This window comes from Vombatus ursinus, unplaced genomic scaffold (assembly GCF_900497805.2).
Source record: "Vombatus ursinus unplaced genomic scaffold, bare-nosed wombat genome assembly UNPS02010193.1, whole genome shotgun sequence".
Classification (NCBI taxonomy): domain Eukaryota; kingdom Metazoa; phylum Chordata; class Mammalia; order Diprotodontia; family Vombatidae; genus Vombatus; species Vombatus ursinus.
The window spans coordinates 3750532-3775895 of record NW_020949971.1 but is presented as its reverse complement, the minus strand read 5'-3'; the positions used below and the strand labels follow the sequence as shown (position 1 = coordinate 3775895).

Genomic DNA, 25364 nt, shown 5'->3' with positions numbered 1-25364 from the left:
GCTCATCAAGCACGTTTTCATGGTGGCTCATCACGGCCTCTAGAATGGTGCCGTCCTAGTGGTTTCCATTTCAAATGGGACGAGGTCTCACGCACAGCTCTCCTGCTCTGTCACTGTGGCCTTACAAAGGAGCGCCCCATGCCAGCAAAGGGCTATCCAGGGTGTCCGGGCTGCGGCAGGGTCTGACTGCTAAGAGCAAGGTCAGCGCCATAAAGAGCTCAGGGCTGGGGCAGCTAGGTGGTGCAGTGGATAGAGCACCGGCCCTGAAGTCAGGAGTATCTGAGTTCAAATCCGGGCTCAGACCAAACACTTGACACTTACTAGCTGTGTGACCCCAGGCAGGTCACTTAATCCCAGTTGCCCAAAAAACAAAAAACAAACAAAAAAAAAGAGCTCAGGGTTGCGGAGGGAAAACAGCAGTGGGGGATGGGCCTCAGGAAGGTGAAATCCAGACTTGGGGGGGTCCCGGGAACCACCACTGAGGGAAAGAAGGATTTTTCCAGCAGGAGCAAGCCACACGGTCACACCTACTGTTGGGAACGTCCCTGGCAACTGCGAGACAGGCGAGGCATGAGGGGCAGGCACGTGAGCCATGGGGGGCGGGTCCAGGACGTCCGAGAGGCACTTGGTGCCAGAGTGCAGCCGGCCGGACGTGTAGGGCTACCAGTCACATCTCAGTCTGTCACGCAGCGTCAAGTACTTAGCAGGGGCCAGGCGCTGTGCTGGGCCCGGGGAGACCAGACGTCTACAAATCAGTAAGAACAAAATGAGGAGGAGGAAGGTGCCTTCACACGGTGCCTACTAGGACGAAGCATCTCAGTTATCCTTGTAACAGCCCTGTGGGGGAGGCACTGTTATCCAAATCTTACAGTTGAGGAAACTGAGGCAAACAGAAGTACAGTGACTTGCCCAAGATCACTCGGCTAGTCAGTAGGCTGGATCTGAACTCAGTGAACCCCCAGCTGTCTCTGGGTAATTTGGGGAGGGAGGACGCTGCACTGGGGGTCTGGGGCCAAGCACAGGCTTCATGGAGGAGAGGGCAGAAAGCAGAGTTCCCAACAGAGCCACATTCCAGGCAGGGAGGATGGAGCACCATGCGTGAGAAGCTAGCTTGCCTGCAGAGCGGCGTGTGTGAAGGGGTGATGGGTGAAGACCCAGGTCCCAGCTGCCTGCCCTGCTGGTTGGGCCAAACAGAGAAGCTGTATTGGAACCCAGACGCGGAGGGATGCCTTCAGACGGGCGCCTTAGGAAAATCACTTAGGCAAATCAGGTCAGAGGACAAAGTGACGAGATGGGAGGACACAGAGACAGGGAGACCAGTCTGGAGGTCATGGCAGCCACTGAGGCTGGCAGGGGATGGCCAGACGGAACAGGTAAGAAATGGGTGAGGAAGCGGCGGCAGCACGTGTAGCCAGCTTGGTCAAGGTGTCTATAGCTGCGTGCTTAGATAGCTGAAGCCGTGGGACGAGCCCAAGGTCGCGGGGAGGGGGGCATAGACTCAGCCAACAAAGTGGACGGAGGAGGAAAAGCCCAGAGAACCGCAAGTTTCAACACTTCCCAGGAATTCTGTAACCCCTAAGGAGGTTACAAGCTAAGGTGATCTGCTGATACAGACACAGCACCCATCCCATATTTCCTCAGCATCATCAGCCATCTCCACCATGCGTGGACTCCCTCCCTTCCAAGAGCTCTCATGTGAGAGAGGCTGCCGACGTCTGGACCAGGCCACCGTTCATTCTGAAAGGTCAGGCCACAGTAACGCCCAGGGCTGTGTTAGCTTAATCCTACGTGACTCTGAGTCGGAGGACTTCAGCTGAGACTTCAGGACGCAGAGACCATAAGCAATCATCGTCCTTAAACCAAGGCGGCGCCCACCTCCTCAGGACCCTCTGCCCAGGGACTACAGGCTGGAGCCCTGACCTCCCAAACCGCCACTGAAGGAATTTCCAGGTCGGGAATCTCCGTCCCAGCCCACGGCCCTCCCTCTGGACTGCTCGGGCTTCTCCATCACGTCCCCAACGTGGACAGGCACTCCCCCTCCACCCGTTTCCAGCTCTCTTCTGCCTTGTGTGTGTTGTGTCCCCCAGTGGACCGTGAGAGCCTGCAGGGCAGGCTCTGGCTCTTCCACGTTTGTATCCCCAGTGCTCAGTGCACTTCCTGGCACAGAGTAAGCACTTAATAAATCTTTACTGACCAACGGAAGATACTTTATGTAACATTTATACAGTGCTTTTACTCACAGTGCTGTAAGGTTTGCAAAACCCTTTATAAATGTCTCATTTCATCCTCACAACCTCCGTGGGAAGTGAGTGCTGCCCCTATTATTCCCATTTTACAGATGAGGAAACTGAGGCAGAAGGGTTAATGACTGACCAGGGTGACACAGCTAGGAAGAGTCTGAGCCCGGATTTGACTCTAGGCATGACCTCTATCCACTGAGCCACCTAGCTGATAAGAAGGTATTCTAAGAATGGCTAAGAACAGGTAACAATGTAGACGCCCAGCAGTCATCAGGGAATGGCTAAGCAAACCGTGGTGCGTGGACCTAACAGTATTACAGTGCTGTAAGAAACGATGTGATGAGTGCCGAGACGCGCGGGAAGATCCGCCTGAACTGAGGCAGAGGAAGCCAGCAGAGCCAAGAAACCGGTGAGCACAAAGATGGTGACGACGTCGTCAATGCCAGAGTCATAAACACCCAGCAGGGCTCTGAAGAGGCGGGATGAAAGGCCGCCCCCACCTGCGCCTTGGCGGAGGGAGCTCCTCGCGGCTCATTCCAGGGGAGGGCAAGGGGGAAGGATCTATGAGATGCCATGAGAAACAATCAATCAGAACTTACAGATTGGAAAAGTATAAAGTAAGTACCCAAGGACTGGCCGTCAAGACAAATTCTAGAGTCCAGCCCCGTGTCCCCAAGAGAATGCCCTCCACAACCTTCCTGACATGCCCAGCCTTGGTTGGGCCTCCTGTGACAGGGAGCTCACCACCCCTCCAGGCAGCCCACTGCACTCTGGGTCAGCTCTCACCATTAAGCTTTTCCTAACACAGAGCCTATATCCGCCCCGGATTCCTCCTCATGAAAGCCCTTCAGGGATCCCAATGTGGCTGTCGTATCCTGCCCCCACTCCATCCCGTCTTCCCTTCTACAGGCTGACCATCCCCGGCTCCACCAGTCTCCATCCCAGAGCGGCCTTCAGAATGCCCTCCAGCTTATCAGCCGCACCCCAACTGGACGGTCTTCATTTGGCCCCCCCACTGGGGACTGAAATAGGACCAGTGGCTTGAAATGAGCCCACTCTAACATAGAAATACTCCCTGATAATGACAGCTGCCTTGGACACAGTGGGCCTCCCCCCCGCCCCCGCCCCAATCCCTGCACGATGCCTTAACGAGCTCTCCTAAGGGAAAGGAAGGCTGTACAGAGGATGCTGCATTCCCACCCACGTCAAGGGGGCAGAAGGCCCCACGGGATGGCAAAGATGGCACTGTTTCATGCGTTTGGGTTCCCCTCCAGGAAGGGAAACCAAACAGGTGGCCCAAACCCCGCCTTCTGCAGGAGGCCTTTCCCCAGCCCTGGCACAGTCCCTGCCTTACCTATAAATAATCTTGCATGTAGTTGTTTCATGTGGTCTTCCTCATTTAGTTTGAGCCCCTGGAGGGCTTGTGTGTGTGTCTCTCTCTGATCCCCACAGTGAGCACAGGCCTTGGCCTAGACAGCGTAGGCACCTAACCTGGTGAGGACGACGAGGTAGGTCCCATGGAGACGCCAAGTCTGCAGTGGCTGAACCACCCCCGGTGTGGGCCACTCCCTTCAAGCTCAACACAAGCTGACCACCCAAGGAGCGGTGCGTTCCAACAAGGTGAGGTCACAACCATTCCTGGGAGGTGGATTTTGTCCCCTGAATGACCGTGGGAGGCAGTGACTCATTCACTCTGCCAGCATATCCATTTATTACCAAGGTAGGTCAGTGTTTGCCTGCAGAAGGCCCATTTGCCGTTTAGCTTGATTGTCACACGAAACCCTCGTGCCACTCACAGCCAGTGCGTGCGTATCCCTCGTGATTGGTCCCACAAGCCTCACAGTGAGGGGGAGGGCTCTTTCTCCTCCACGTTCAGCACAGTGTCCATAGTGAGACCAGTGTCTTCTAATGTCTGGTCTTCTCCCACTTTCAAAGGTCTTCTGGGATAGGAAGTGGAGAGGGTATAAATGGACCTGTGATAGCCCACTTTCATCATCCAGTCCAACGACACCTACAAGACAAAGAGACTGGTGACCACCATATTCATGCAACCCTCTGGTCCCTGGGACTTGTTAGCTGTTGTGCTGCTGAGTCCTGAGCACAGACAGAAGTCATCACCTTCCGGAGAGGGAAATCCCGGAAATCCTAGATGGCATGAGCCGGAAGCCAACTGAGAGAGTCTGGGCTAGGGCCTCCACCTGGGGAACTTTTCTTTGTAACCCTGAGTATTTCATCGTCTAAAGGTAACCACCATCAATCTGAGAAGGGATCCCTGGGCTGCTTCACCAGACTGACTGCTTAAGGGCAATCGTCCCACCCCTCATTTTACAGAGGAGCAAGCAAAAGGGCTAAAACCCAGGTCTTCTTTCTGCCCTCGGATCTGTCCTGTAAGCCACCACATATGCTGAGAACAAAGAAACCAGAATGGTTTTTAATCTTGGGCTGATACGGGGTCCAACGGTCCCTGATACTGCTGGACAGTTATGAAAGCCCCTTTGGGATGAGTTAGAAATGAGGCCTGGCCCAGCCACGAGGGCTCATGGGGGATTAAAAGACTTTAAGGCCAAGTGATGACGGAGAGATCACATAACAGGGAGGGCAGAAGTAACGATTCCATCCCACCTCTGACAATTAACGGCAATAACCACAGACAAGTCACTTAACTTCTCTGTGACTCAGTTTCCTTGTCTTTAAAATGCAAGTAACAATGTTGCTTGTGCTCATTTCACAAAATAATCTCTAGAAAGCGCTTTGTAGCTGCCTGTCTTACAAATGTTAGTGAGGGGGTGGGAGGTGGCCAGGGTGCCCCAAGCTTGAGGCAGCAAACAGTATGTGTGCCGGGCCTGTGTCCTCACCTGCTCTCACCCACGGTGACAAAATCTCCTCTCTAAAAAGCCTGGTTTGACTCACCTGTGAGCTGCACGTCTTGTAAAACCTCCGTCTGAGCACTCGTCCATCGGGACAGCGGAGAGCAACCGTAACCACCTGGGACGAGGAGGATGGGTCACTCACTGCACCTTCACGAGCCTTTCTCTCCATCCCAGCCAGCTGGCCGTGGGGCCCTTTCTGCGCAGCCCAGCGCCAGGCCTGGAGTGCTCTCCCTGACCAGGGCGCACACCCCGAGAAATCAGGTGGAGCAGAGTTTGTATGTAGGTCACTGTGCAGCCCGTGTCCTCCTCCTCCCCCCAGGAGGGCGAAAGCTCCCTGAGTGCAGAGGAGGCGTTATTTCTGCCTCTGTATCTCCAGCCTCTGGCTGTGCTCTACTAAATGCCTGCTGGACCAAAGCTAATGAGACGGGCTTGTGCGGCAGGCAGGGGCACGCCTTCACACACAGCCCCCTTCTTCCCTGGCCTCATCTCCGCGTCCTGTTGAGCTCCGACTCTCTGCCCATCCTTTCTAGCACCAGAGGCATCTCCCCTCTCCCAGCACATGCACACACACGCGCGCACACACACACACACACATGCACACACACACACACACACCCCTCCTCCAGTTGCTCTGGACCCTCCCTCTGCCACCATCGCTCAGCCACTCTCCTGCTGAGGCTCATTCTACACAATCCAGAGACTGGAGGCAGGGTCGTTGTCCTTCCTTTCTCAAGGTCAGCGCCTGGCTCACGGTCCTCTCCTGCCCTTAGACCGGAGGACTAAAACAAGCATTCACTAAGTGCCTATTGTGTGCCAGGTACCGTGCTAGGCGCTGAGAAAGCAGTGAGGAAGCGCTTATTAAACACTTGCTGTGTGCCAGTCACCGTGCCACAGGGCGACAGAGAACCAGCCCACGTGCCCAATACGGACAGTGTGAGCAAGCCGCGGGCCGACGAGGGGGCGGGCACCCTGCCCCCAAGGAGCTGATGGGGGAGACGCAGACATCCCCAACTATATAAAAATACACACAAAGCAACAGCCCTTCCGCCCATATCGCTTTGGCAGGTGGGAGAATGAGGAAACCTTCACTGGCCAGGTGAGTCACACGCCCTCCCTCACCGGGACCACCACGTCAGGGACAGCCCAGAGAAGCCAGCCCCGAGAGCCTCGGGCACAGGCAGGCCCCCAGCCCAGCCATGAGGCCTCCTCCTGGGAAGCGGCCCCTGGGAGATGTAGCCCAGCCAGGGCCCTCTGGGGGCTGTGGGCATGAGAACAACAGGAAATAGGAGGCGGGACCAGCCGCTAACCCTCCAGGAGGGGGAATGGGGGGGCTTCCCTCTGACTTAGGGCTGAAACCTCCCCTCCGGGTTGTCTCTCCATTAGAATGGGAGGTCCTGGGGAGCTCGGACTGTCAGACTGGTTTGTATCCCCAGTGATGCAAGCACAGGGCTTGGCACACAGGAAGCACTAAACAAATGCTTCATCCATTCATTCAGGTGGCAAATGGCACCTGAGTTTGGAAGGAAACAAGGGATTCTGGAAGGTGGACGTGAGGAGGAACAGTGTTCTAGGCACGGGGACAGCCAGTGCAAATGCTTGGAGGTGGGCATGGAGGGTTGTGAGTGAGGAACGGCAAGGTCAATTTGGCTGGTGAGGAGGGTCTAATAAGGCCAAAAAGGCATTTTAGGGTCAGGTTGTGCAGGGATGTGAATGACACGCAGGAGTTTCTAATTGATCTAAGAGGCAACAAGAAACTACTGGAGGTTACTGTGTGTGTGCAGACCTGTGCTTTAGGAAGATGGCTTCTACAACTGGAGGATAGACAGGAAAGGGGAGAGGACCAGGCTGGGCCTGGTGGCTATGTGAGTGCAGAGGAGAGGCTGGATGGGAGACAGGTGGAGGTCTGAATGGCAGGACTTGTCACGGATGGGCCAAACAGTGTGGGAGATGAGCCCAGGACTGAGGAAGACCTGCGAAGTGGAGCCGGGGGAGCATGGGAGGTTCAGAAGGGGGGCCTGCTAATGCCTGCCCTGGTCCCTGGCCCAGCATCCCTTGGCACCAAGTGGAGAAGGCTCTATCCCCAGCCCTTTTTGTTTTCACTGGGACAGAGTGAGCTGCCCAAGGCGGGCAGACGTGGATGACGCAGGATCGGCATCACAGATCACCCCCCAAGCCTCACTCCCCACCACTTCCCTATTGCCAGAGAGGGCACCACCATCCTCCCAGTTCCTCATCCTCCACTCTTCACTCTCTCACCCCCCAAATCCCAGATGGCGCTCAGGCCCATCCATTTCACCTTTGCAGCATCTCTGGTCAATTCCCTCCAGTCTCTTCTCTGATGCCGCTCCCACCCTGGGGCAGACCCTCATCACTTCCCGCCTGGACCACTGCAGTGGCTGTTGGGGGGTCTTCCTGCCTCGAGTCTCCCCACTCCAGGCCATCCTCCATTCACTGATTTCCCCAAAGTTCAGGTCTGACCATGTCACTGCCTTGCTCAAGGGGGCTGCTACTAAGCATGCTGTCCACACTCTGGCCAGCCTCCTTCTCCCCTGGGCCACCCCGCCCTTCCCTTTCTAGCTCCCGTTTCCCTCTTTTTCTAAAGAAAACTTTCTAAAGTAAGTTCTTGGGGCAGCTAGGTGGTGCAGTGGATAGAGCTCTGGCCTTGGAGTCAGGAGGACCTGAGTTCAAATCTGGCCTCAGACACTTGACACTTTTTAGCTGTGTGACCCTGGGCAAGTCACTTAACCCCAACTGCCTCACCAAAAAAGAAAGAAAGCAAACTCTCTGAGGGCAAGGGGCTGTCTTGCTCTCCTGTATCCCTAGCGCTAAACTCAGTGCCTGGCACAGAAGCGCTTAACAGATACACAAAGGAATGAGCCAGTGGCCTCATCCATCTGGCATAGCCAGGGGCTCCCTGCCGGCTTCGAGGACCCTCATTATCTCTGCTGCTTCACTCCTGCTTCTGTGTGTCCCAGCACCCGGCACGTGCCCGTGCTTTGTAAGTACACAGGCATCAGGTGTACGAGATCAGAAAGGCTGCTCTGTTGGGGCTGACACAGGCCTAGACCAGGCCTCCACACCCACAGCTTACCTCCTGGGCCATCTCTGGAGGTTCTTCAGGTAAAATGAGGGCCTGAGGAAGGAGGAGAGGAGGATGTTAAGGAGGAGAACGGGGTCCAACAGCCCCCTCCCGTCCTCCCAATCACTGGCCAGGAGCAGAGGCGCGCTGCCATCACTAAGGCAAGGTAAAAGAACCACGATGTTGTGGGAAAGCCTCCCATATCCAGGCTGGTCCCCGGCTCACTCCCCAGGTTCAATACATGGGAATGAGGGAGTCACACACAGATGTGATGGGTTTACAAGGGGAGGTGGCCGCGCCCGCTGCCCGCACTGCCCCAAGGTTCAGCCCCAGGGAGGACCTGCCCAGGCTTTTAGACTCAGGACGATCTCAATCACCCTGCCCTTAGTCCTGGGAGCCAATTAAGCCTTGGGCCTCATGCCCAGCCCCCATGGGGTGCAGGGGGGCTGACTGTGAGGTCCAAAAGTGGCCCTGAACGCCCGACCTCTTACTCCCCAAGGGCTGAGGGGTCCTTTATAGTGATTAACAGGATGACAGAGCGAAACCTTGAGTAACCAAGCTGTGCCGCCTTCTGACTGGCTAGAAAGAAGAAACCTCGCACGTTACATCATCTGGACCTCTCCTTTACTGGGGTGAGGACCTAGGCACTAACAAGGAAGGGCGAGAGGTGGGAGCTGAGGCTGCAGGGTTCTGGACCGACGCAAACCCCTGCCTGGGGCGGGGGGCGGGGGGGAAGAACTGAGGCCACTGAGAACCAGGACTGAGCCCTTGTCAGGGACTGAGCGGACAGGCCTGGGATGCTGCAGGGGATCCCTGCACAGCCTGAGAGCTGGGCCAGGCCCTTGCCAGTTCTAAGTACCTGCTCCCCTGGGGCCTCATGGGGCCTCTCCCAGTGCAGGGTCACTTTGTCAATACAATACGGCGTGGGTCTGGCATGTCAGTCTAGAGGGGCTGAGGCAGGTTGGACTCAGTGACCTGAGATCCTTCACATTCTGTGAATCTGTAAGATTCTAATAAATCAACTTAAATTGCAAAATTATTTCTGCTGCTTAAGACTTAGGTCAGTGTTGAATGCTTGGGCAAAGCCTGGTCCGCCGGGCTACCACAGCCTCCCTGTCGGATCGTGGGGCCATCAGGCCAGCCACAGGGAGCCGTGCCTGCCTTAGCCACGGTGCCTTCCTCTACCTCTGCTCCTCGGCCAGAATCTCCCTCCTCTGTCCAAGCTGACGGCTTCTGCCCCGCCTCCCTGGGATCCTGCCCTGACCAGCCGCGGATACCTGGCTGCAGGGAGGACAACCAACTTGAGTCCCAGGAGGAGGCAGGGTATCCATCCCCAAGCATGGTGGCCTGAAGACCACCCTAACTGGGGCTCCTCGGGGACACGTGTCTCCTTGCCAGGCCCTTCCCAGCGTCCACATGGGCTGTTGGCCAGTCCTGGCCCCAGGAGGCCGTCCGGGGACTCCCCTGTGATGGGAGGGAGGCTGCCCCAGGACTCTCCCCTCGGAGGTTCCCTGGGCATTTCTGTTTGGGCACGGCGGCCTTCTGCTAAGCCTGACAAAGGAAGGGGCTCAGTGCTTGCAGCTCCCGGCAGCAGCCCCAGGATGCTACCTTCTTTGCTCTGGGCTGCTTGGGAGAGGCTGGAACGGGGCTCACGTTAGCTCACGTCGGTTAGCTCACGTGCTCAGGCAGCTTCCGTCTCTCGTTTGGGGTGTCACCGGCTGCTCCATTTTCATTGGCAAGCCTTGGTTCTTCATGGCCCTGGTCAGCGAGACGGAGATTGATGAAGAGGGCTCCACAGGAGCTCTCCCTCCTTTTCTGGCGTGTCCCCAGGTCCGGGGGCACTCCGTGAGCACTCAGTATCTTTTTTATTCGACCATCCCGTCCAAGGAGCTCTAACATAAACTGTAAAGGAGGGAACCCTTTGAGCACAAGGAGAGGGTCGCCCTGAGCTGAAGGCCTGGGCTCCCTTCCAACCCACCCCCACCCCCTTCTCAGCACTGCAGGAGGTCACTCATGACCGTAAAAGATGACTTCAGAAGGGTGGAGGGGTCACTGGCCGCCCACCCTGCACTTCAGAGCTGAGGTCAGACTTTGTCACCTCCAAACAAAAGTCTCGAGGATTTCCCCAGTTTACCTCCTGGCTGCTCAACTCATTGACCACTTTTAAAAGAACTTCTGACCACAAAGGACTCCAGGGCTTGTTTTTAATCTCTTTTTAGGGAGCTGAGCAGAAAGCACAGGAATTATTCCATAAAGCAGAAGTTCCTTTCTTCCCCTCTGGCTGCCCACTCATTTAAGGGTTAAATCCTTTTTTATCGATGCACCTCCCACTAACCTTAAGTCCAAAAGCTCCCCCAGGTAAGGCAGGAGCCCAGCGAGAGGATGGCCAGGGTGCTGGGTTGAGTGCACCTGGGAGCAGCCTGAATCTGCCACTGACTGTGGGGCCTCGCTGGGAGAAGGCCCGTCCTTTCCCAGGCCTTCAGATTCCCAGATGTAGACCAAGGGGGCTGAGACCTTCAGCCAGTCTAGACCAGGCTGCCAGGATGCTGAGTCTGGGCTCCAGACCCCCTGTCACTGACCCATCTGGTGAAAAGCAGCATGCATTTTTGCTCATCGGGCTATGATTCAGAGTAAACTAAATTGGGGCCCAAAGGCTTAGGGCAGACTCAGCAGGCAGAGCTGTGCCAGGTTATGTCTGCAGCTGGGCCCAAGGAACAGGTTTGAATTCTGACAGTGATTTACAATCAAGGAATTGATTTGACTGCTGGCCGGGCAGCCTGACTGGAGGGACTGATCTCCAGCGTGCCATGTAGACCTGCTCCTTCTCACCCTTGAATTCTGGACTCCTCTGCTACGATGACTCACGCAGGCCATTTCAGAAGTAGCCAGAGCAAGAAGTGACCCGAAGCCGTTCAGTGGAATCACCTGAACCACAGCAGAGGAGACCCCTTCCCACCCAGGGGCCACCTGAGGGTCACCGATCCCTTCTTAATGCCCCGATGGCTTTCTGATACGCCGACAGGCTGAAAGGAACGGAGAGCCCCCTTTTCACCCGCTCCCTGAAGCCCACCGGAGTTATCATTTCTACCAGCTTGCCTCCCCCCAAAGAGGACAAACAGCCACTAGGTAAAGAGACAACGAGATTAAAACAAAATGGTCCTGGGGCGGAGAGGATCTCGCACCACAAAGGTGGGCTTGGGTGCCACCCCACGCCTCACACGTCCTCTGCCGTCCTCTGTGCCAGAGCCTAGGCCGAATGCCAAAGCTGATCTGCAAAGAGAGCGGAGCAGAGGAGGGTCTGCTTTCCCAGCCCAGGGGCCCACACGCTTCCACGCCTGAGAGACCCTCCACCTGGCGCCCCCAGAGGATCTGATTCAGAGGACGCGGGCTCAGATCCCTGCGCTGACATGTGACCCCTAGCTCCCTCCTCCCCAGGCCCCTGGTCTGCCTCGAGAAGCCTCTGGAATTCATCTTTCTTTTCCACCTCCATCCAGTAAGTCCCGAGGGCAGGGACTCTGTTGTTCCTCATATCTGCATCCCCAGCACTTGGAGCAGAGCCGGCTGCCCCGACTGCCCACCCCTAGGTTTGCTCATCTTTAAAATGAAGGGCCTGGACGAGATGACCCCAGAGGGTCCATCTGGCTCTAGCGCCCTGATCTTATAGTCTATGCACAGAGCCCCACCTCCAATGGGCGGGCACCAGTGGGCCTTCTGGGGAGCCGGAGGGGAGAGAGGTCACCAAGTGGGCCTGTGTCTCGGGAACCCCCTCAGTCCCTGGGGGCCGGAGGGGAAGGGGGCAAAGTTCCCAGCACAGAAGAGGGTCAGCCACAGACATTTGAGGCTTTGTGCCCAGATGTCACATGCAAGCCTGATTCAGAGGTGATCAGCAGGGGCAGTACTGAATTCGGCTGGAGGGGTGGGGAGATGTTGTTATCTGGATGAAGTGAGCAGCAGCTGGGGAGCAGACAGCCCCTGGCTTCAAACGCGGCTTCAGATGCTGAGAGGCTGTGCGAGCCTGGGCAAGTCACTGGTTCCAGTGAGGCGCTGGATTCCAGGGCCTCCCAGGCCCCATCTGCCTCCAAGGCTGAGATGCTCAGGAGGAGCTCAATGACAGGAATTCAAAGGGAGAAAAAAGGGAAGAGAAGAGCAGGATAGGAGTGGGTTTCCCCCAAGAAAGAAAAACCAAGGCAGGGCTGGTGGTGGTTACTGGGCGGCCCCTCCACCTCCCCTCGCGCTGTGGTCCCCAGGAAACGGACAGGGGCTGTACTGGCTTCCCTTGGTGTGAGGGGGCGAGGATGCTCAGGCAGGATTCTACTGACAGGCCCGGCTGCTGGGGTTTGAGCCCTGGACAAACGGATGCAGAACTACCAGTCTCACTCAAATGAGAACTGAGGGGCACAGGCTGCTGGGAGACCTGAGAAGGACTGTGTGAGAGGGCTGGGGTAGAGGGAGGGCAGCAGCTCACACAGCAGCCTTGTCGAGACTTCCAAAGACCTTAATGACCACGTGGTGATTCCAGGAAGGTGAGAGAGGCTGAGCTCCCTGAGGGCACCTGGGACTGCCTTTTGCCTCTCCCTTAAAAAATGTTTGCGGATTGAATGACTGATAGTGATAGATGACAAGAGGCAATGCTCAGGGTGCGGGAGACAGATCTCTTGGATGGGGCCAAAGTGGGGATTTGTCTTGCTTAATTATGCAAGTCTGTCGTAAGGGATTTGTTTTTCCTTTTCAACAGGGAGTGGGGGTGGGGGGAAGAGAAAGTGAATTGTTAATCAAAAAAAATCATTTTTTTCAAAAGGGGGGCGGGACATGACAGTTGAGTCCAAGTCTCTGAAGGTCGTTTTGGGGAAGACAGATTGGACTCACTCCTTTCAGCCCCGGAGGGAAGAACAGGGAGCAGTGGGTAGAAGTTACAGAGAGACAAACTGGCGGTGAAGAAAGCCTCCCACCAACAGCACTGCACAAAAGTGGCCAGGAAGCGGAGGAGGAATGACCCCTTGTCAGATATGTTCATGGGGATTTTTTTTTTTCTGAATTTGGGCTGGATTACATAGCCATCGAGGTCCCTTCCAATTCTAAAATTCTGCGACTAGAATTAGCACTAGAGAAATTAAAATTGTGTTTTGTTTTAAAGGAATACAATGTAGCAAACTATGATAAGCCAAATTTACCACTATTACTTTGAATGTAAATGGATTAAATTGTCTTCTAAAAAGAAAGACTACCAGACAGACTTCAAAAAGCCAAAAACCTTGCCCACGGGAAAGAACGCAGGGACATTCAGGAGGCAGGAGTCTCTCCAAAAGAGACGGACTCTTTAGGCACCCTGGGAATGAGAACCATCATTCTCCCAGGCCACCACCCAAGGAACAGCGGAACACAAGTATGCCAAGAAGAGCATCCACTCACCCCAAGCGTGTAGCCATCAAGTAATTTCCAGGCTTCCCTGGTCATTTGATAGAAGCGTCCTTCCTGTCTTCTCAGCTTCATTTCCTGTGAGGTTTCCAGACATTCTTCAGGTATGCACTGCTCTGTTCACAAAAAGCAACGATGTTACTAACGTGGAAATATGTTTAAAATGATTGTGCATGTATAACCTATATCAGATTGCATGCTGTCTTGAGAAGGGAGAAAAAAATTTGGAACATTAAATCAATATCTTATAAAAGTGAATGTTACAAACTATCTTTGCATGTAATTGGAAAAAATAAAATATTATTAAGTGGGGAAAAAATGAAAAATAACAGCCTCAGACACTTGATACTTCTTAACTGTGTGACCCTGGGCAAGTCACTTAACCCTGATTGCCTCACCAAAAAGCAAAGAAAAAAAAAAGCAACGATGGGTGGTGAATCTATCCTGGTGCCCCTGGATCCACAGGCCTTCCATAGGGTCTCCCCCACTCCTTCCTCATGCAGACAAAGGTTAAGGCTTACGAGGCATGGGCTTCCTGCACACTCCAGCCCCCTCCCACTGTTCTTTTTTCCCTACCACTAACTTGACCTGCCCCTCGTGTTCAAAGAAAAGTCTTGATTTGACTTCTGCGCTGACCCCTGCACATCCTCCTTTGTGCTCTGGACAGTCGTCTGTGAACCTCAGGGCAGGACCTCGGCCAGGCTAGTGACCTCGATGGGCTGGGAGGAGGGCAGAATCACCGCTGTCTTCTAGTCTACTCCTGACGGCAGAGTGACGTGGTCAGACGTGTATCCCTGGGGTTCATTTTTGAAACATTCGCCTCCTCCCCTCGGGCCAAGGACAAACAGGGCCCCAACCTGAAGATGAGAACCAGCAGTATCAGGCCCTTAGGATACAAAAGGCCCAGTGCTACGCGATGGGGACACAAACACAGCAGAGAGAAGGCCGGGCCTGGACTCAAGCAAGTTACGTTTCAGTGTGGGAGCACGGCACCTGAAAGGGAGCCTGGAAGCAGGGGCCGGGGCCTAGCTGTGAGGTCTGGAGGCCAGGAAAGGGAGGGAAGGCCGAGGCCTCAGCAGGAGCCTCGCCCACAGAGGACACTCGGTATGAGTGGGAGCAAAGGAGGGACGCCAAATCAACTTCATGCCATTTTCTCTTCTCTTTTAAAATGAAAACTACATTCCCCAAAGAAACAAGTTCAGTGAGTGGCCAAAACATGGAGTGCCCCTTCAGCTGCTCAGTGGAAAGCCAATCAAGCGGCTGCCCTCACAGACAGTCTGGGGAGGGGCTGAGCTGAGGGCTGCCTTTGGCAGAGGGCCCACTTTCGTCCGCCTGGCCCCCCGGCCGAGCTCGGTCTCCAGGTAGGGAGTCTGACTCGGGCTGCCTGCGCTCAGCAGCCCGCTGCAAGGTGCCCTCCTGGGCCGCAGCATCCCACACTGCACCAGGATGATTAGGGTCTCCTGTTCTTCCCTCACTTTCTGCCTTCTTTTGTTCTCATCTTCAGTTACTAAGACAACAAAACACAGGAGAGCTTTTTTACCCCCTAATCGCAGGCCAGAAAAGACCTCCCCAGAACAAAGTGCAGGGAGCTGCTGGCCTCCACACAGCCCGATCCAGGTGCAGGGGGGAGGCGTCTCTGCCCCAAGGCCAGGGAGGCCACTTACTAGCTGTGGGACCTGCTTCTATCTGCCCAAGCTTCTTCATCTGCAAGACAGGGATCACAGCAGCCCCTCCCTCCCTCCGGGGGTGGGGGGGTGGGGGGGGTTGTGAGGATCAAGGGAGACGAGGCTGGGAAGGCACTCTGCAAATCCTAAATTGCTCAAGAAGCGTGCACTCTTCTTACCATTGTAGGCACGTGCCCATTGACTGACTGCAGAGGGGAGGCCAGCCCTGGGGTCTGGCAGAGACCCTCAAGGTCATCAAATCCAACCCCTCTTTTACAGAAGAGGAAACTGAGGCCCAAGGAGAATTAGCGACTTGTTCAGGGCTTCTCAGGTCTGAGCCCAGCTGTGCCGACCATAAGGCCAGTGACCTCGAGTGCCCTGCCCTTCTATAAGACTGTGTGTGGTGGAGATGGGGACTTCCCTAGGCTGGGCTGGAGGAAAGCCCCAAAATCCCCCACCCAAGACAGTAAGTGGACAGGCCTGGCCTGGGATCCCCACAGAGCTGCCTCCTCCTCTGAGCCCTCATTTGGGGACTGGCCCCCACATAAACAGACCACCCCACTGCAGTTAACTGGGGTCTAGTGGGCCGGGACCCAAGAGAGCTGACAAGCACCTCATCCAGCCCTCTCACGTTACAGAAGAATCAGCTGGGGCCAGGAGAGGAGAGATGACTCGTCCAAGGGCGCATCATCAGTGAATGGTGAAACTGGGCAGTGGGAGCAGCCCCTGGGGTGCCCCCAGGTGACCCCCTCCCTCATCCTGCTGGGCCCACACAGGCCTCCAGCCCCCTTCCCTGCCCCTGCGTGCCCTCATGTCCCACCTGCCTGTCGTGGCAGCCCCGTGGGACGTCGGCCCCCGGAGGCCGAGGGTGCCTGGCACACAGCGAGCGCTGAGTAGCTGCTCTACGTGTGTATGTATCAACATTGTGAGGCCTCTCCTGTTCAGGAGCCTGGAGGTTTCCTCACAACAAACCTTGGGAGGCAGGTAGCACAACTGTTACTGCAGCCATTTTGGAGTGACCTACTCAAGATCCCACAAGGGCTGTCAAAGCTGGGACAAGGCCTGGGTCTCCAGACATTTCTCTCACCCTGACGCTGCTGTCCTTAGCTGGAGGCAGTCAGATGGACACATCTCTGTTCCTCGGCGGAGCCCCCAAAGTTTCCTCAGGAAGGGGGGACGGATAAGAAGAAAACAGTGCGTAAGGAAAGTGAGCCCAGTAGCAACTCGCCAGACCGAGCAGGGAGGGAGACATGTCTAGTGAGGACAAAGTTTCTCCAGTCTAGGCGGGAGGTGATGAGGCTGGTAATAAAGGCCATGAGAAGAGAGCTGGATCTGAGAAACAAGGCGGGGAGACTTCCCCAAGAACCCTGGACGCCTGCCTGGAGGAGGGGTAAGGGGAGGGAAGGCTCCGACACGGCCCTGGGGGACGGGGCAACAGCTTTGACTCTGTACAGACGGGAGTGGGCAGGGGCACACGCTGGCAGGGCATCTGGCCCTGGCAGCCGGAGATGAGGGGTGCACCCGTGTGGGGCTGGGACATCGAGGGGCGAGGAGGACGTCGCGGCTGGGGCTCTGGGAGCGGATGAGACGTCTGAACACAAGGACGCAGAGAAGGCTGAACTGAGCAGTGGGGATGTTTCTGGTGGGTACAAGGATGAAGACCCTCTGAAGGAGACAGAAAGCAACACCAGGAAAAGAGGGCGCTTCTCCTCACTCCTGAGGACTCAGCGCCAGGACGCCTTCCCTGATGGCCGCAGCCGGCCTGCACCGTCTCTCCCCCTCTGAATTCCAAGGATACGTCCTGTTCTCAGCCCAAAGTGATGGTAGCGCCACCTGCTGAAAGGGCAGCCAGCCTGGGCCGTACGTCCTGCCCAGGGGCTCCTGAACTGCAGTCTGCTTCCTGGCTTCCTACAGTGGCTCAGCTCGAGTCTCCCACCTTCTGCAGGAGCATCTCGGGAGCCTCCGGGGTGAACGTCTCCAATCTGTCCCATGCACATCTCGCAGGTGCTTAATACATGCCTGCTAATCAATTGTATTTCAGTGTAATTGGTTTCCCTTGGGACCCTACGAATTTTATTTTATGCATTTATAACATTCTTCTAAGAAGGGGTCCAGGGGCATCACCCTGGCTGCCCAAGCGGCCATGACCCCAAACAGTCAAGGACATTTTTAGGCATACATTTTAAGATCTCCAGGGACACTAAATAAGTGAGAAGAAGACCAGAAAGCCTGGGGGGCCAGAAGAGAAAGGTGGCTGTGACCCCTGCAGCACCGAAGGGCGATGGGGCCCGCCCGGATGGGCCCGCCCAGCTGGGCCACAGGGAGGCTTGGCCTTCCTGCTCCCCTGCCATCTGCTTCTCTCACAGCCTTCACATACCAGTCTGGTTTCCCTAGGAGGCTTCCCTCCTGGCAGGAAAAGGTGGAAACCCTTCTGGGGCCTGGTACCCTACTATCCGTTCCCCTCAGTCCTGAGTCTCCAGACCCACAGCTCCAAAACAACAACCGGGCAGTAGAGAAGCCACAGCCTGGCTCATGAGATGAAGGCTGAAGAAGAGACGCGTCCCGAGTTCTATTCTGTTCCCACTTCCAGCTGGCCGAGTGAGAGGCAACACCGTGCAAGCCACTTTCTTTATTTCTCTGGTTCCTCTGCAAAGTGAGTGGGACAGTATGGCCGTGACCGCCTCAGGGAAGGGGAGAAGCTACGCTTAAGAGGGCCACTGCCTAACTGGAGAAATCTGATGCCCAAGTCAGGGAACCAGCCCAGGAACTGAGCACACTGGAATGCCATCCTCTCGCCAAGCTAAGGGGCATGGGGGAGAGTTCAGTTGACTTTGATTTTATTTCTTTAAACGTCTCTAAGTTTATTCTGAACCGACGCACCACGTAAAAATGGTATTTTCATCTCCACAGCAGAACAGAAAAAGAAGACTGCACGTGCAACTCTGAATCCCCACTGGGTGCCGACAGCCTTCCATGGCTGGGTGACATCTCAATCACCTATTACTGGCAGCAAAAGTAGCAAGTCTGGTTCCTGAAAGCTGGGCGTGCTTGGCATCTCTCTGCAGGGCCCTGAGGCCAAGGGCAGGCTGGTGCTGGTTAGCTGCCAATGGAATGCCTTGGCGCTACTCCTCAGGCTCAGCGCAGGCTGCCAAGGCCAACCTGAAGGATGCCGTGCAGTGGGAATTCCCTGGTCCTGGGTTCGAGTCTTCTCTCTGACAGGTGAGGCATTGGCATAGCAGTAGGAAGGAACAGAACGAAGGAATAAGGGGTGAAAATGGCTGGAGTGGCTTTCTAGGGAAGAGGAGGGTAGTGTGAGACTCGCGTTCCCGTCTTCCCGTGGGTTGATCACACCCCTGGAGCTTGGTCAAGGGGCCCCACTGTGGAGACCACTCTTCTAACCACTGCAGCACTGGATCCCAACTCAGCTGTCCAGTGGGTGGGTGTTCCTTCCTGGCTTTGGGTTATCTGCCATCTGCGCCTCCATTTGAGTCCTGGATGAAAATGCTTAAGCCAGGAACAGACCCCTGGGGCCCTCTGGCAGAGACCTGCCACCATTCTGGCACCGGAACGTAAAGGACTGCCCTGGATCTAGTCCGTGGGCCAGCTCCTCATCTACCGTCATCTGGGCCGTCCGCACCCCCAGCTCTTCCACCAGAACAGAATGACGTTCTTCATCAAAGAATGCTTTGTAGAAAGAATGTCAGACGCCCAGACGCCCAGATGCCCAGGCCGGCAAGAGATCCCTGAGAGCGACTGACGGGAAGAGAACAGCAAACCGTAGAGATGGAGACCCACATGTGTACAGTCCTCTTTTTCCGGTTTATTTACATGGAAATGCCAATTTTATTGGGTGCTTGAATGCAAAATAGAGCGAATTCAAATAAACAAACCCGAAGCCAACTTTATCTATGGCATTCCTTGCATGCACTACCTTAGTAAGCCAGTCCAGCATGAGGCGGTCTTGATGAAGCCTTAACTAGCTCTGCAGAATGGTACACTTTCCAGTTTCCCAAGAATCAAAGCCAACTTAGTGGCCCATGGTTTTCACACTTTGTTCCCTCCCCTTTTTTAAAAATGGGTACAACGTTGTCCCTTCTCCATGGTACTGGCCTCTCCATTTCCCACGAGTTCTCCAAAGTCATGGACAGTGGCACCGCCATTCCATCCGATCTGCCCACTCATTCAGGTGTGAGGGATGTCATTCCTGAGGGGGGGCTCGAATTCACCCAGGCCAGCCTGGGGCTCTCTGACTATCTCCTCTCTTGCCTCGTGTCCCTAAATTGAGCCCTCTCTTTCTGCCAGCAGAGCCGAAAGGACCCCTCAGCTCATGCTGCCTCAGCATCCCCGCCACCATGAGGACATGGCCGTGTGTCATCATCTGCTACTTTCCTGTGCCTCGGTCTTCTATTTCCTTTCTCAAACTAAGCCAATCACATAGCTTAGAAAGGCAGTCAATTAATCAGCATTCGAGGATGGACTTGTTATTGATTTTTCTTGTGAACTCAACATTGACCTTCACAAACATTTCAACATACACACAACAAAGAAAAACAGGTTTTTAAAAAAGATTGGAAGCCAGATGATACAACTTATAGAGGGCAGGGCTTGGAATCTGAAAGAGCTAAGTTCAAATCCTACCTCAAATACTTACAAGCAGTGCAACCCTGGGCAAGTCACTTCACCTCTCTTTGCCTCAGTTTCCTCATCTGTAAGATGGGGATCACAACAGCCCCTCCCTTCCAGGGTTGTTGTGAGGATCAAATGAGATAATATTTGTAAAGTACTTTGTAAAGCCTTCTAGAAAAGCTGAATGCTAATATGAATTCCTGCATTTCTATTAAGGGCATATTAAATTTAACAAGGGTACCAACACACCCAGCTTCTCTGTGTCCCTTTCTGAACTCTGCTACTCTCTTCTGTGTGTGTATTTGTTTTTTTTGTTTTATTAATTTATTTTGAATTATCAGCAATCACTTCCATAAGCTTTTGAGTTTTAAATTTTTCCCCCCTTCTCTCCCCACCTCCCTCCCCAAGATGGCGCACAATCTGATATAGGCTATACATATATATTCCTATTAAACATATTTTCACATTAGTGATGTTGTAAGTAAGAATTAGAACCAATAGGAGGAACCACCAGGAAGAGGAAACAAAACACAACAGAAGAAAAGAAAATAGCAAATGGTATGCTTTGATCTGCATTCAAACTGCATAGTTCTTTCTCTGGATATGGACAGCATCTTCCATCACGAGGCCTTTGGAGAGGTCTCAGATCCTGGCATTGCTGAGAAGGGCTGAGTCTGCCAAAGTCAGTCATCACACAACGTGGCTGTCACTGTGTACAACGTTCTCCTGGTTCTGCTCACTTCCCTCAGCATCAGACCATACAAGTCTTGTATTTGTTTTTAATCATTATTTATTTTTAGTTTTCCACATTCACTTCCCTAAGATTCGAGTACAATCTGATACAGACTCTACTTCTTCATTCCTATCCAGCATGTTTTCCCTTTAGTCATGTTGTAAAGAACAATTAGAACTGATGGGAGGAACCAGAAAACCACAATGGAAAAGAAGAGCACACAGCCCGCTTCCGTCTACATTCAGATCTCTGTCCTTCTTCTTAATGTTTCAGTGACAGTCTTCTTTTTTTCGCATTGCTGTCACCACCCACCCACTCCCCCACCCATTCCCCGTCCCCCAAGCAGAGGCCCCTCTTTGGAATCGGTAAGTGGAATCAAACAAAACAAACGCACACATCTGTTCTGTCATTCCCCAATTGACAGGCTCCTTCTCTGTTCTCTGCTGCTAAAAATATTTAAAATGAACGAACGTGGTCCCCACCCATGTAGGGCTGGCTTTCTCCCACAGAATTTTAGTCCGTGGGATCCTGCTCCTCTAAACAAACCCTCTGACATCTTCAACATGAACGTGGCAGATTATGCCCAGCTCTCCTCTACCACCAGCTCAAGAAATGACTGGCCACTCCCTCCTCCCACTGTAACATCAGAGAGCAGGGTGGTGGGGAGGGAGACAGACAGACAGACAGACAGACACACACACACACACACACACAGTGTTCTGGCAGAGATCTGGATAACTGAAGGTTCTCTTCACAAGCGTACTGTGTCTCCAAATTAGGCACATGACCTGTTTCCTGACCTTGTCCACTTCTCCATTCTGTCTACAGAGTGGGCAATCCTTGCCGGGGTTGAAATCATTCCTGTTTCTTCATGCTCCCTGCTCTGGGTCCAGAGCAGCATCCCTTCTTCCCCTACAATTCAGCGCCGCTGACCAGGCCTCCTGCTTTGGCCAAAGGACAGTCCAGGCACATTTCAAGCCCCCGTGGTCGCCACGATACCGATGTGGCCGGACTTGCCCCCTCTGCGTTAGGACCTCTAGTCCTCGCTTGCTGCCCGAACACTTGAGGTCGGGGTCTGGCTCTCGGTCAGTACATTTTGGTCTCGGTGTCCAGTGGACGTCTGGCTGTTATGACCACTCTCCTTCCTTGTTTCTGTTAAGGTGGTGGGGGCGCGGAGGGGGGTGCTATTCGTTGTCTTTCCAGCACTCAGCCCAGTGTCTGGCACACAGCAGGTGCTGAATCAATGTTTGCTGACTTCTCTCCACCCCCTTCATCCTAATGACTCCCTACAACACCTAGCTCCTTTATGGTTTAAGCCCTTCTCATGAGACTGACCTGTGGTACCTTCTCTCCGTGACCAGGAGCTGGTCATCCCTGCATTTTAGGCCGGGTCCAGAAGTCCAAATTCCCTTAAACACTGCTTATTTCCTCTTCTGCATTCCTTGCCCTTCACAGGCAACAGTGAGGAAGCACAAGCTGAGCCCTGCCCCACCTTTGTCTTCCTAACCTTTCACCACACCCTTCTTAGCATCCTGTGGGATGTATGAAGCCGGCCCCCTCACAACGTGCTGACACCCACAGTGGGCCCTGCACGGCTCCCAGCTTTGACCGGCCACACTTGTAACATCACGGCAGCGTGAGGCGTGGCATCCCCAAAGTTAGAATGGGGAGGGATAATATGGTCCCACCCACACATCCCTTAAGATAAAGAAATGCTGCCTGGACCTACGGGGACAAGATGGGGAATTGGAAACCCAAATGAATTCTCACGGGGCATTAGCTTACCTGTCAAACAGCTTTGGATGGAGCTTGAGATGGAAGCCACGGGAAGGTCATCAAAATAACTAGAGTCAGGACAGTCAGAAACAGCAAACCCCGGCCACCCAGCAAAAAGATATCCTTCCATCCTGAAGAGAAAAGAAAAGGATGAGAACAGAGCAGAGGCCACAGGATCTGGCCACTGAGATGCCCTGGGGAAAGGCCGTCCCTGCTGATTGGCAAGGTCACAGGCAGACCGAAAGAGGCAGGACACAAGGGTGGAGTGATCAGATGGAGCAGACAAGGGGTGTCTGGCTGTGGAAGGAATGAGAGCTCATGGAGGGCAGCTAGAGGCAGCAGTCTTAAACCTGCTTGAGTCATGTCTGGTGAGGGGTTCCAGGGCCCCAAAAGGGTGAAAAGCCCCTGGTCTAGACCACAGGTGGCAAACTTGTGGTGAGTGCAGCCCCCACAAGATTAACGTGTTACTGGGAAACCATGTGAAGAAATTATCCAAATCACTGTATTAACAAGAGAAATGCAAATTGAAACAACCCTGGGGTTTCACCTCACGCTCTCAAAGATGACAAACTAGATGGCAACAGTCCACGTTGGAGGGGCTGCGAAAGGACATGCACACTGATACATTGTTGGTGGAGCTGTGAGAGGTACCACCATTGTGGAAGACATTTCGGAATGATGCAAGTCTATACCCTTGGAACCAAGGACTCCCATCACCGCCAGGAACAAAGTCCCCAAAACCCGTGTGCTGTTACAGACAGCAAAGGGCCGTAAACAACGTAGACACCCACCAAGCGGGGAATGGTTAAACCAACGGGGGCGCGTGGATGTCATGGACGCCCAAAGACGCGACGGCTGCGATGAGTGCAGAGAAGCAGGAGAAATCGACACGAACTGACGCAGGGCCAGCAGAGCCACACGGGGAGGGGGGCAATCACCAAGAGTGACTCCGCCCCCTTCCCAGCATGCCTTGCCGCGCGAGCGGGCCTGCAGCATGCTGGGAACCGTAGTCCCCACGAGGACGGCCTGCGGAAGCCCAGGGGCAGGAAGGGAAAAGGCGGAGGGACGCCCAAGGAGAAAGGTGGGGGCCTCGCCTGGGTTGAAGCCCGGGCTCCGTAGCTGCAGGCTGAGCAGGGGCAAGGCCCAGAGCGCAAGCGCGGCTCCGCCCCCTCCCCGCCTCCGCCCCGCCCACTGCCTCGGGTTGCTACCATCCGGAGAAAGGGGGGGAACCCCCGCAGAGGAGGCGTCTGACGATAACGAATCTGAAAGCCGCGATGACGTTAGTCTGGAAGTGGGTTTGGCATTTATGCTTTGGGGCTATGTTGCCTTATAAAGAGTTTTAATCTCCGAAAAGCTTTCAATGACCCCCAGCAAACTTAGGCTATGGTAGCGTCCGGAGCGGGAGAGGCGCGAGGACGGGGAGAGGGGGTGGGGCTCGTCTCCTGGGCTTGAGCGGCCAATCCCTTCCGCGTCCCCAAGCAGACTGCCGCCCCCTCCCCCAAGGGCGGCTCTGGGTCTAGGATAAGCTGCCCTAGGCTAGACTTTCTAGCCCTCCGCGGCCTGGCTCCAAAGACCCCTTGGGGCCAGGTTACCTTCCCATTGCACCCCATCATGCTCAGGTTCTGGTCCCCAGACTCCGGGTGCCGCCTCTAGTGCCCAGCCAATGCCACGGGGCCCTGCACACAGTAGGACCTTCATACATGACCTCCCATATCGCCGTGGTGACGTCCATGCGATGTCCCTTTGGGACACAATGGACACGGGGCCCTCGGTGTCCCCAGCCCGGCGGTCTGAGCAAGCGGGGTGCCAGAGAGCCGAAGGAAGGGCCCCAGGACGCCGGCGAGAACCAACACGGTGCCCTGGGATCGGGGGTCAGGAGTCCCTCCAGTCAGGTGTTGATGGGGTGCTTGTGCTTGGACCCCAAGTTCTCCCTAGCTTCAGAAACACCGTCTCTGACCATCACTCCCCAGCCCAGGACACTGTGCTTAGCAGTCACTCACGGGTGGGCCCCAGCACGACCCTCATCTCGCTCCCTGGTGCGGCTACACAAAGCTGGGGGACGGAGTGCTGGGCTGCTCAGGCCCCAGCCCTTAGATCATGTCTCTGGAAGCCTCCCAATTCCTGGCTGGCCCAAGGACTCTTCCTCCTGCCAGACTCCACAGATCCATACCTCTGACATCTCCCTCCCTGTCTGGTATACTCCCTGCACCTTCCCATCCACCTTCCCAACCCTAACCCTTCGCCATCTTTGGCGCTCCCAAAGACACCTGGACCTTTAGATTGCCCAATCAGTGTCCCTGGCATTCCTTTCCCATGCCCTTTTCTATCTAAACCCCAGCTCCATCCTCAGTCTCTCCCAGGTTCCTTAAGTATCGTTGCTGGCTGAAAAGCGTAACAATAAACCTTTGCCACCTTGACTTAAAGAACGCTTGAGTCTGTGAATTCATTCCAGATGACCCCGTCCTGTACTCCAGTCTTTGAGGGGTCTCAACCTGTCAGACCACAACAGTGTGACCTGGGGCAAACCATACAGCCGTGTGTGCGAGTCTGCAAAGGAATAAAACCCTCGTGCCCCACTGCCACGGACCTCAGGGAGCCCACAGCTCCGTGGTGAGGGCGGCTGTGGTCACCGCGTGTGGGCGGACATGCCTCGGGCCAGCCCAGGGGGATGCCCACCCTGGCAGTGCCCAGGCCCCGGCGCAGCAGGCCCTTCGGTGCCGATGAATCATCCGAGGCTGAAGAAGGTTTCCATAGAGTGCTAAGAGATACACGAGCACGTGCAGCCCTGACCTGGCCAGAGACACAACCAAGAGGCACCTGCCCTCCAGAGGCTTACATTCTAGACGAGGCAAAGCGCCCACCCCGGAGGAGCCGGAGCGCCTCCTTCCTCGTCCCCAGCCCCCTTATCCGAGGGTAACGGCCCCCAGAGGAGGCCAGAACCCCGGGGCGGTACCCCCCCCC

The 25364-nt window shown here is 55.0% G+C and overlaps 1 protein-coding gene across 1 annotated transcript in view; it reads right to left on the bottom strand.

Moving 5' to 3' along the window:
* Positions 1–3927: 3927 nt before the first annotated feature.
* UBXN8 (UBX domain protein 8) overlaps positions 3928–25364 on the bottom strand; it is a 23621-nt gene continuing 2184 nt past the window's right edge. Inside the window, 8 exon segments of the mRNA XM_027853700.1 lie at positions 3928–4251; positions 5151–5225; positions 8202–8243; positions 9798–10091; positions 13599–13720; positions 22413–22534; positions 24991–25138; positions 25240–25305. Coding sequence (XP_027709501.1) covers positions 4078–4251; positions 5151–5225; positions 8202–8243; positions 9798–10091; positions 13599–13720; positions 22413–22534; positions 24991–25138; positions 25240–25305 — 1043 coding nt within the window. The 3' untranslated portion in view covers positions 3928–4077.